The sequence below is a fragment of the Triplophysa dalaica genome, chromosome 23, assembly GCF_015846415.1.
Source record: "Triplophysa dalaica isolate WHDGS20190420 chromosome 23, ASM1584641v1, whole genome shotgun sequence".
NCBI classification, from domain to species: Eukaryota; Metazoa; Chordata; class Actinopteri; order Cypriniformes; family Nemacheilidae; genus Triplophysa; species Triplophysa dalaica.
In genome coordinates this window covers 1,764,227-1,776,884 of record NC_079564.1, presented here as the reverse complement: position 1 = coordinate 1,776,884, position 12,658 = coordinate 1,764,227, and the positions used below count along the sequence as shown (strand labels likewise).

At 39.1% G+C, this 12,658-nt stretch overlaps 1 protein-coding gene across 2 annotated transcripts; it reads left to right on the top strand.

Annotated features, from left to right (window-relative positions):
- Window positions 1-432: 432 nt before the first annotated feature.
- pex2 (peroxisomal biogenesis factor 2) lies at window positions 433-11,223 on the top strand. 2 transcript variants are annotated; one of them, XR_008905522.1, is made up of 3 exons: window positions 433-466; window positions 4,824-7,180; window positions 10,768-11,223. XR_008905522.1 is itself a non-coding variant. In XM_056739070.1 (2 exons), exons 1-2 carry the CDS (start codon window positions 463-465, stop codon window positions 5,747-5,749), a joined length of 930 nt encoding a protein of 309 aa, XP_056595048.1. In that variant the 5' UTR covers window positions 433-462; the 3' UTR covers window positions 5,750-7,366. The 2 variants fall into 2 exon arrangements, 1 of the variants encoding a protein (XP_056595048.1); XM_056739070.1 differs by lacking the exon at window positions 10,768-11,223 and having other exon boundaries at window positions 4,824-7,366.
- Window positions 11,224-12,658: the final 1,435 nt, after the last annotated feature.

The window sequence follows — 12,658 nt, the reverse complement described above, 5'->3', positions numbered from 1 at the left end:
AAAACTTGCAAATAACCCACTACGTCGAATACAAAATATTAACTAAATCGTCTGTATGCCCAAGACAACAACCCTCTTATTATTTGTGAATGCTTTTCCTCTCCTTCCCTCTGTTCCACACATCTTCACTCCAGTTTCGCAGACACATGCTGCTCACCCGTGCCCGCCTCCTCGTAAAAACGATTGGTCAGTGCAAGCGGTCCATCAAACCTTTGAGCTTTTGATTGGACGGCACGTTCCTAGACGTACATGCCTGCGGGTTGGATTGCGTCAAGAAACTCCTCCCCTCACGCAGTTCGCGTTTCGTGTTTGCCTCTCTTAAAGCAGAGATCAACGCTACACAATGCGATTGGATGCACGTGATCAAGAGCGCAGAGAAAATGCAATTTGCAATTGGCTCATCTGCTTCAGGGAGGAGTCTAACAACATAACCCGGAAGCGACGGAGGAACCATAAACTGTCATGGGTAACTCTTTTACATTTGACTCCCATACAATACTAATTCAGACATTAATAAAGCTGTGCGAAAGGTTTATATAGTTTAAAAGTGCAGGACGAGTCAGTGCAGTACAACATCCTATTGATTTAGTATAATATTAGATTTAATAGATTTAACGTTACGCGTGTAATTATGTGCGTGATTTAATGTTTTCTTCACTGATTTTAAAGAGCGTTCATCGGTGTAGTTACACTTATATCGGAAGTTATTAATGTCAGTATTGCTCTGTTTGAAGCTTTATAATCTTATGTGAGTTTTTTTTTTTAAACTGCACATTATTATTTTTGTCAAATACGTTATTTTACATCTTTTCCTGTTCATGACACACAAATCAACGTGTTTTGTTTTATGAAATTATATTTTCATTGTTCTACATACGAGATTCAGCCATTGTTTTGCTACAGTAACTACAGTTTTAGTTTTGTATAAGTTATGACATTTGTAGTAATACTGTAGTAATACAAATTGTGATTAAAACATCCTTACTAAAATTTTGTTAAAGTAATACAGTGGTATAATTTGCCACCACTGTCATAATAAATAATTGGCCCGAATTTCAAATAAAAAAATACGATTATTAAAATTATAAATAATATAGTAATTTTAAAGGTTTGCGATGTACTGTACTGTAGGAAAAAAAGGTTTCTGTCATTTCCCTTGTTACTAAAGTAAGAGTACTGTGGTACAGTTTTGCATGCTAAAGTTAGAGAGATTGCGTCATCGTGCAGAATTAGGACAGTGGATTGTTGTAGAATTGATGGAGGTCTAAGTGCCCATAGCACACTTAACATAATGAATGGGGTTCAAGTCAGACTGCAGTATGATCTCAGCCCAGGTCAAAAGGTTGTCTATAGATTTGTGCCGGTGTGGCGTTTAAATAGATTAAGATTTGAAAAGCAGACTATTGTCAGTTTGTTTTGCCAATGTGAACCTGAGCTTAACACTTTATGACATGTTTGGAAAAAATAAATTCTTGATTCTAGATAAACACGGAGACAATTAATATGATATAACATTACAGTGGTAAACTAAATCTGGATGAGGGTGAGAAGAAAAGCAATTCTCAAAAATGTCTTAAAAGATGTGATTAGGATGTGTGCCATTGATTGAAAACGGTGTGTTTGCTGTTACTTCCTCTAAAAAAACCTCTTGTTAATAAATGATTGATCTTTTATTAAATGCATCACCTTATAAAGGTGGTGAAAAATTATGGGACAAGTGTATTGAAACAGATGCTCTATGTGGACAGCACAGTCGTAATGCCCGCTGTACACTGCAGTATGCATCTTCACAATTCGCTCATTTATTAACTGTTGAGTTGCTCCTGCTGGCTCAGCCTTTAAATGTTTCATGAGATTTTAAGCTGTTTTTTTTCTGCCCAACTCTGTACTTATTACTCAAGGCTTTAAATCGTCCACCTTCGAACTTGCAAACTCAATTGATTCTTTTAAATAATTTACATTTTGCGCAAATGAGATTTAGCAACGCATATTTTTGCGTCAGACGTGCTTCGAAAAATGTTTCATGGACTTGAAGTTTTGTTAGAGCGTGGCTCCTGCGACTCATTGGTAATTAGGGAAATGGGGCAATCATTAGGCCGGACCTTAAACCTGGAGTGCTTTTGCAGACATTCATATTTTATGATACAGACGTAGAACAATTAGAATGGTCACAGGACGGATATTTTAGCAATCCTGTAATCCCATTTCAGAATGACATCACCTTTAAAATTCAGAAACTGAATTACCCATCAATTCTCATAATAAAACAGATACTTCTGGGACGGAGTTAAAAGTTAAACGTACGACAGGGAGACTGGCTCATTCTTCTGGCAGCTGAAAATGGCGCCGGGAGCTCGGTAACCTAAATCAGGTGAATGATTCGGCAGAGGAAGCTTTAGACTTCAAGGTTAAGAGTTTTATGTTGCTTAGTTGTAAAAAAAGTATAAAGAAAAACATAGGAATCAAATATAAATAAAATCCAATTTAAACGTATAAATAACATTTATTTGGCAACCTAAAGCATGTTATATGAACTCATGAATGTGAGATATATTTATTTTTTAATGAAATTTAAAATCATATCCTTGTGGTTTATAATATATAAAAATATTTTATTTTAATTTAATTATAATCGTATAATATCTGTCCATCTATATCTTATATAAGATTCTCCCACAAGCGCCAAAGGTGCAAAGGCTACGGCAAGGTCACAAAATCTAATGCTTTCTTTAAAAAATGTATTCCAAATGTCCACTGGCTGCAAGATTTCCATGGCCTGCTGCCTTGTAATGCTAAGCCCAAGGTGACACTGTGACCCAGCTTATCAGTTGCAGAACTGCAGGCCTGTGCCTCCAGTGGGCTGCCTCAGGAGAACATGTTTTATAGCCCGTGCTGGTGTCAGGCATTTGTCATTTAATGCTGCTTGTCAGGACCTTGACTCGGCTGATATAACCTTATATGCGCGTTCCCCATCCATTTTGCAGCCCGAAGATGAGCTCGATTTACTAGAAATTCTGCTTCTTTGTCAGAGGGAGGTTGATTCAACATCATAAATAACGAAGCAGGCATATTCTCTTGAAATATATATAGCAAATAAGAATGCCCTAACAAAGGGGTTTTCAAACTTTATGATCCCAAGGACCCCCAAATATGATTAACCTTTTGTGAGGGACCCCCTTTTCTAAAATATATATCAATCTATATTTTTTCTGTGTAAAGAAACATTTCAAATTTGTTAGATAAATAGGATCTTGTAAAGACAACACATTGTTTTTAAACCTAAATATTCTGCAACAATTTCACTTTCAGTCCCAAAAAAGAGAAGTCACCGGAAAGATTCAAATATAAAGAATTCTGGAAACTATCAATAGCAAAAAAAGCAGATAAACAATGTGGACTTTTATCATTTTTTGGGCGGACCCCTTGCTACCTTCTGGAGGCCCCCTGGGGGTCCCCACACCCCAGTTTGAAAACCCCTTAACATACATACATATATTGTAATATATCATTTTTTTTATATATAGTTATTTTCAGCTAGTTATACATAAAATGGAGATACTAACATATAAATAAGTATAAAATCAACATCTTTATTTTATATGCTATCGCAACTAGCTAAGCTGTATATCAATGCATGTGAATCCCAGTGCTTCCGGGTAGGCCAGGTCTTCGGATTACAATAGCGGTAAACACAGTCATTGATTACGAATTTGGCCGATTACATAAGACGCATAGATTTTCAGCTCTCCGGTCAAAGCCCTGTACATTCAAAAGCTTAATTTTTATAGGCAGTCAACATTGACAAAAGTGTCTAGTTGTTATATATTTGGCAAGTACTTTGAGTCTGAAAGAACATGTCAATAGTAATCCTGATATTGATAGCAGTCCTACAAGAGATGTTACTTGCCCGAGCTAACATCTGTGTGGACCTCTAAATCATAATTACATTACTATTGACAGCCCCTTGACAATAGTCACATTACTATTGATAGTTGCTGTCAATATTATGTTCTCAAATAAAACATATTCATTCATAACTTGTAAACTGCTCAATAAAACCCTGTGAAGAGAAGACGGAAAAGCCGTATCCCCAGTGTGGCCCGCCGCTTTGATTTGTCTCACCTGGTTGAGTGCCGCAATGCAATGCAGGGTTTTTCTTAGGCTGAGAAACTATCGAACGGCTCCTGTGAAACACATGGAGAGACGTTGAGCACATTAATAATGAATTATATTACATCACAGTCCCTACGTAAATATTTGCATGCTTTCATTGTTTGTTCCACTTATGGCATCATAACAAAGTGACAAGAAACTTTTAATTACTTTTCAGTCGAAAAATGCATATGGTACGAATGCTGCCCAACGTCTGAAATAAAGAATTTTCTTGAAGATTTCTTTTAAGCCAGTTTATTTCACATATTGTCCAAATCCAGTCCTCGAATGCATTGAAAGCCAAGAGATGGTCACCCCAGCCCGTGGCTCTCATTTTTTAACCATCGCATTTAAAGAGATAAACTTCGCCTGATAGAAACGTATTCTGTGAAAAATCGGCAAACGTCACAATTCTAAGATTCTATATAAAAGCCCTCAAAGTAAAGAAGTTCCACATAGCGGCTGTTTACTGCCTTTCGGAGCCTGTGCTGTTGGGATAATCTCCTGTGATGTGATTTGTCCTCAGACCGAATCTCAAGGGGAAACAGCATAACACCTCCTGTGCCTCTGCCCTGCGCAGCTAAAAGAGAATTTGGGATGGGATTTACATGTGAAAAGTGATTTAAACTGAGATGCAAAATCGCATAAACGTTTGCTTCTTCTGCTTGTAGCTGGAGCTGGAGGTGACAAGCCATCCGCCGGCCCAAGCCCTTTATCTCGGGTTTTGAGAATCAGTCAGCTGGATGCTTTTGAACTGGATGGCGCACTGGAACAGCTCGTTTGGTCACAGTTCACCCAATGTTTCCAGCATTTCAAGCCCGGGCTCCTAACCCCCGTGGAACCAGAACTGAAGGCCCTGCTGCAGCTTCTCCTCTGGAGGTTCACCGTCTACTCCAACAGCGCCACCGTGGGCCAATCGCTGCTCAATATACGATACAAGGATGCTCGTGTGCCGGGTCATAAATACAGGCCCATGAGCCGGCAGAAGAAGCTTTGGTTTGCTTTGCTCACTGTTGGTGAAAAATGGTTGAAGGAACGTTCCCATAGCTTGTTTCTTAACCACCCTGCGGAGTCCAGCATCCACAAAGCGCGCAAAATGCTGTCTGTTGTAATGGGGCTCACCAAAGCGGCCAGCTTGGTCAACTTTCTTTTGTTCCTTCAGAGAGGAACCTTTCCTACCCTAACAGAAAGATTGCTGGGAGTGCAGCCTGTATTCATCCGACCCCAAGGACCAAGGGACGTCAATTTCCAATTTCTGAACCGGGAGATTTTGTGGCACGGGTTTGCAGAGTTCCTCATTTTCCTGCTGCCTTTTGTCAACGTGTGGAAGTTGAAGGTCTACATGTCCACCATGTTCTCGCCTCTGAATGAGTCGAAGGGACGTACAGAGATCAACTACTGCACGGAGTGTGCCATCTGCAGGGAGTGGCCCACAATGCCTCACTCCATCGGCTGCAACCACGTGTTCTGCTACTATTGCCTTAAGAGCCACACCATCGCCGACATCTCCTTCACCTGCCCTAAATGTGGTGCGGATGCGGCAACGATGGAGCCGGTCGGGCTTCAGATAGAGATGACTGAGTTGCATCAGAGTTGAGTTCCCAAAGGATCGCCTTGGATTGACTTGATCTCGAGATCTTCCGCCGTATGTGTGTTTCAAGTCGAACATTTGAGTCGATCACAGAGATTGCTTGATGAAAGCGTACATCCCGTGCCTTTTTTCCAAACGAGAGTATTTGTTGCCATGAAATATGCAGGGTTTTGTACAAAGACTGACTGGAGACAAACTTAATGATGTAAAATTCTCAAACAACATCATTTGTGTCGCTAATTTATTCATCCTCATTAAAGTTGGATGAAAACCGCCTATCAGAGGTCCACTTTTCTGCGTTCTCAGATGGAACGCCGAGCAAATGAATAAACATCAAAACAACCCTTTGCTCAACTGCCTGCACGATCCAATTCCCCTCATCCCCTATGAAGTGAAAAATTTGCACAAGATCAAGGAGAGGCCGTGATAGCACCAGGGGGGTAGTTGGGTTGGATGCAGATTGACAGACGTTCCATTATAATCTCCTTGGCCTTCTTAATACGCCAGTAAACTGTAACAAACCCAAGTAGGACCAATGCACATTTCAGGCATATTATGCTCTAAGCTTCATAATGACGGCAAAGATGGGTATTTATTCTAATGTTAACCCTCTCCAGTGAGCCATGCCTCGGGCCAAACACATCCAAATGTGCTCAGGCCTGCTGGAATCTCTCACTTCATTTTCTTCTTTTTGACCACATTGACTTAATTGCCCATTGTGAAGGCAATCAGTCACTTCTTGGGGTCCTGTGGTTTTCTATATTTTGTAATCGCTTTAATAATGTGTGCTGTCCAAAAGACAAATTTTTGGAACGTGGCACGCTACTCTGCCGTCGTGTGCGTTCATTGATGTTATGCGTACAGTCGAATACACAGGACCACCAAGAAGTCTAGTTCTCACTCTACTATCCAAGTTTACTCATGCACTTGGTTCAAAAGAGATTTAATGTGAAACAGAATAGATTTGTAAGCTTTGTTTTGTTTCACAGGATTAAAGGAATTAGCCGCCACTGTTCTGGAAATGTCCTCCAGTAACGGTCGCACATTTACAATATGCACGACATATGGTTCTGTTTCTTTAGGCAGGTCCACGAATAAATCCGAGAGCGAGTTTATTTCGGTTTGGACATTACTTTTAAGATCAAAAGTACATGCACAATGCTGAAGTCTTTGCCTAATTTTTGGATTTGCTTTCTGTGTGCATTTCACAAAGCTATATAAAGCTGTGGCTTTTTTTGTTGTTTTGTGTTTGTTTTTAAATAAACAGTAAAATCAATGTTTAAAACAGTTTCCTTTTCCTGATGCACAACAGTAAGCTTATAATAATGGTTGATAATGGATCATTTTAGCCCATGTAAGTATCCCGCAATTTTGTTTTAGGTTGAGATGGTGATAGAGGGGCAAAGATCATGGATTGCAGCTATAAAAATAGACACAGTGAGTTGAATCATAAGCATTTTACCCTCTTTGTATTAGTTCATCTGTTGTTCCAAATCTCATTTATAGTCCAATCAGCTATGAAATCTTCAGTCTTTGACGCCATTTAATTTGCAAATTGCCCATATGCTTTTACACACGGACTGGATGTTACAGAGGAGGGGGTATGATTCACACTTTGATGAGTTCTCCTGCTTATTACAATCCAAATTCTTGATCCTTTGATGTTGGGCATTGATTTCTATGATTAATAGATTTGAAGCTCTATTTTAGTCTTCATAATACTAATACTCAGACTTTGTAGCCATTCTTTGCTTAATGAAATAGCTCACGGCATACTAAAAGATGTCTTTGAAAATCGGCTGTCTGGGTTAAATACAATGATCGTGTAGTCGGTTGATTTTGTGTCTGCATGCCTGTGCGTACAGCAAAAGTCCTTAAAAACAAACATAAAATACTTCAGCCAGTTCCCATGTTTGGCTTTCTACTCTCGACTCCTTACTATATGTGAGCACCTAAAGTTCACAGTTAAAAAGCAAATCTAACACGGCTTGTCAACAGTGGCCAATTATTTGTGTTTCTTCACTGTTGGAAGAGCATTTGCACTATAAACTGGGCATGCGGCGAATCAATGAGACAAAAAATTTATATATTTCCCGACACCCACTGATTTCTCAACATAAATGGTTCACTTTGGACGATCGGAACAAACAGGAATTTGTATCTCTTGCTATAATTGAATTGGTTTCTGATTTCTGTCAAACTGCTGAACTCGCATTAGAAGATGCTTTTAAAGCGCATCAATGCATTGAAGTATCACCATAAGCCCTGGTCTTATTTAAGGGCCATTCTTTAGGAACTTTTGGACTTTCAGAAATAAAAAACTTTGTGCACTTTTACTAGTCTAGTTTGTCTTCTAACAATGTGCAACAGTGGACATACTGGACATGAATCATAAGAATTGTTGTTTTTCCCTGAACCATTTTGGCCACCACATCAGAAATCACAATTCTATCTGTGGCGGAAATTATGGATGTTCAAAAAAATCTTTCTTTTTCTTGCTTGGGCTAATTTTATAGCTGACATTTAGCAAGCGTCTTCTAACTACTAATGTCTGAGAAATATATAATTATTTTAAAAATACGTCATGCAATGTATAAAAATAACATTGCTAAAATATGTAATATATAAAAAACAATATAAGAATTATCATGCTATATTGAACTCGGTGACATTTGCAATTTCTGTGGAAAATAATATTTAGACAATTTATCAGTATTAAAGTTTTATTTCAGTCTTTGACATATAAAAATGAGTTTTATTATGGATTGGAGATGCAACAAATGAATAAAATGTTTTGAAAAAGTAGACATACTAAAAGCAGCCAGGACCGTTTTTAGTGTAATATAGTCAAAAATAGAACAGACTAAATAAATAAAAGTACCCATTTGAAGAGATGCTCTGAAATGGACAATGCCAGGTCCTCCCTCGCTCTCTCTCTCTCTCTCTCTCTCTCTATCTCTCTCTCTCTCTCTTGCAAAAATTCTCTATTTTGGCTTGATGCTAATGAATGCAAGCCTGGCACATTATCTGCTGGTACCGTATGAGGTGAAGGGAATGAGTTTGGCACGGTAACTGATAGCCTCACGGACTCATGTAAAGAACTACAAAGACAGACTATATATGCCTTGGAGGAAAAGCCAATACCTGTGTGCTTCCTTGGCCGTGCCGGACTGGAGTGTCTTAAAGCGAGAATGAACGACAACAAGGATTAAAGGGGGATTGTGGGCAAGTCTGCGCCGTAATGAGCCTGAGGTGAGGCGGGTTCCAGCCAAAGTCTGAGCAAGCCTCTCATTGATGTCTACTACACACAAAATTGCAAATAATCTACAGACATCCTTCCAGATGTCCTCTTGAATTTCCTGCGGCTTAGGACGAATCGAACGTGCTTTGAAAGTTTTGATAATCAAATAGCAAGTTTGATTGAAACCTTGCACATGGATGAATGTGGCGTTCAGGCATCTCAAGATGTTTAACTTTTGCCCTAATGACAGTCATGCCATCTCGAGGGAATCTTATGTTATCTGGTAATACCTTTCTAAAAGATACCGAGTCATTACATTTTATACTGAGAATGGGATTTTCCTATGGCTGGAAATGCATTTTAAATAAATAATAACAGACTTGTACGCTACAATGTCTAGGAAGCAGAAATGCAACTAAATATTTAAAGCAAAATGCGATACTCCAGAATGTGCAACATGACATGCCGGAGGTGACCGTAAAAGATGCTGTTTATAATACGTCTGCCGCATATAAGCTGAACACATCTAGCCTGCAAATCACCTGTGCGGTAATGACAACATACAGATGTTCATTTCGATGCAGCTGGCCAGGAAAATCATTTCCTCGTTTCCATGGAAACCATACTGCAAAAGGAATCTGTCTGAACTTCACCTGGAAATCACAGAAGCAGACGTGTCGACAGAGATTAACCCCCGAAACCAAATTTGTTGTGTTTGCAGATTCCGCACTAAACATAAAAGTACAAGTCGAAGAGGGGCGATTGATTTTAATGCATGTTATCATTTCTTTTTACAAACTGTGTGAACCTTTGCATTATTATAAGGGATAAACAATAGAGGTATATAAAATGCAATGTTGGAAAAACAGCATGACAAAATATGATCTATTCTCCAATGAATGACATACCTTCTTGTGTGTTTCAGTCCAAAGCTTGCTTCTTCAGAGGTCATTGTCAACACACCACAATGAAAGTCAACCCAACATATCGTTCCATCTCTAAAGCAGCGGCCCATGTTTAAGAGAGCGGTGACACTGCACTTGTACGAGAGCTGGCCGCCTCTATATGCCCCGGGTGATTGCTTTGCATTCACAACAGCTGAGGCTCTGAAGCAATTTGGGACCGTGCGCGATCTTTTCTACCCGTATTAAAAGACAAAATTATTCTTTCATTCTTCCGTGTGCCGATCTAGACTACATTGTGTTTGATTTAGAAACAGAGGTTTTATTCCGAAGGATCTGCATTATATTTGTACAGCACGTGATTTTTTATAACAGGAACGTGAAGTGCGGCATCACAAAGACATTACAAAACTGTAAATATGAAATGATGGACGTTTTTCACATCTTAAAGATTTGAATAGTGATTCTTAGAAACTTTACAAATGCGTGTGCATTTATATCTCGCAGCGGCGTTTATGTCCCGAGTTGCATCGCTGCATGTTTTTATGTATTTATCCATTGAGGCACACAGCATGACCTACAGCTCTGCTCGGAGCATCTCGGGGGCTGGTATTCCCTCGGGCCTCTCATCTTTTACTGTGCCGTGACAGAAAATGGAGGAAGCGAGCGCAGAGTGCTGCATTAAAAACCCTTTACCCCTTGGTGATTTATAGCCGTCCGCCCAGCCAAGCCCACGACGCCACACCATCTTTCCTGCGAAAGGCCATTTGTGAATTTCAGCTCTGGGGGGCCGGGTGCTTCATCACAAAGAGCCAACCTCACCATGCCATGGTTGCGTGTCTAGTAATTTTGCATTTTTATGGTTATTTTCACCTGTTCAGTCGTAATGCAGTGTTGGTGAAGTACCACGCTTCTCCTCAGACCCGGTAGCTGAGCAAGATGGAGTGCAACAATTACTCGACATCCTCTCGTTGACACCAGGTAGTCCTGACCATGAATATTTGAATATGGCAACAACAGAGCTGAAGAAGGAACCGGGCGTGTTTTTCAGAACTACCGAGTTGAGCGGAAATATAAAGCAAAACTCTCAAGAGATGCACTGGTCCTTCGTGATGGTTAAATGTATTCAATGTCAGCCACTGACATGACTCTTGAATTATTATCAGAAATGTAAAATGTCATCGTCCCTCTATCTAGATATCTAATGTTAATGTTATCCTTAAAAGAAAAACAAATAAAAAAACAGTACTCTCTAAGTTCACTAATATTCTTATTATAAAAATGCATTATTGGATGTACATGTACATCTCTTAATCTATATCTACAAAACTATAAACAGTATCTGCCAAACCTTTTTGTATATTTGGTATACATTGTACATCCATGTTTTTATACACATATTTTAATGCTGAAAGATAGTTTATTTTTGTGTAAAAATATGATTATTTTTGTAGAAAGTATCTACATTTGTTTGTTATCAATGCCATCTTTTTAAATCATTCTTTGGCATTCAAGTTGTCGTCTACTGACATCAATGTTTGTTTTATTTTGTTTTACTACTTTTGTTCTCTTGCCATCTTGTTGACATCAGACAGCCATGAACTGTTATTGTTTTGGTTGCCGGAGCCCCTTTTCTGAATATATGAAGCTGTTTCACCGTACAGCCATTGTATCTCATTGTTCAAAACACTGACAGAGTGACTTAGATTTAAGCTTCCAATAAACAACAGTCTAAAACGAATAAAAATGAATCCCAAAAAACATCAACAAGTCTCTTTTTTCTCAATCAGACAGCGTACGTACCATTCTTTTCCAAGAAATCTCATTTCACTCTGAATTCCTGTTCTTTTGAAAGCATTTCTGCCAGCAGGAATCCATCACTGAAATCATTTCAGGTGTCTAAATACTGATGCGTTATTAAGTCGGATGTACTTTCGGGTATACATCAGTCGCAGCTTCTACACATATTTTCTTTCGGATGTAAAATGAATCAAAACACACTGTAGCTTTACTCATTTTTATACTTCAGCTATCAGTTTCAGCCCATACTGAACACCGTGACGGAAAACAATACATCTCACGGATGCAATATATTCCTAAAGAAAAAAAGACATGATTCTGTAAACAAACAAGACATTACTTTTGTTTGTTATGTAAGATCCGTATGTTTTGTGCATTGCGGTGAAGTTGTAATGCAAGTGTGGCACATGCCCTAACACACACCACGAGGAAAAAGAGAAAAATAATGAAGATGATGAAAGCCGGAGAGGACCTCAGGGTTTGTGAGGGTTGTTATGGCAATCAGAGGCAAATGTGCCGGCTTGATGTGTACAAGATCAGGCCAGGGCTCCAGAAAGACTAATGCTGTTGTAATGAGTGTACGGCACGGCCGCATTACCCACAAATCTCTGAGTAAACAATGCATACACATCAGAGGTGTTGACAACTGTCTGTGACCATGACTCAAGTTCCATATAATGATTAAGATGCATTTTAAGGGAAGAAGTGGAAGAAACAGTCATAACAGAATGTGCACACGTTCAAAAAAATAAACCTCAAATGGTGCATTAATGATGTTGTCCGGATGTAAACAGGAAGACACTGTGACTCACAGGTGCACAGATGAGAAGGCAGACAAACCTTGTGTGTTAATACACTCTTTAATAAAGGATTCTCATCAAACTTGAGACTCATAAGAAACAGCAGAAGGTGCAAAAGTATGTCAGAATGGGGTAAGTTTTCACACTGTTCTGTGATAAATGTAATGCATTT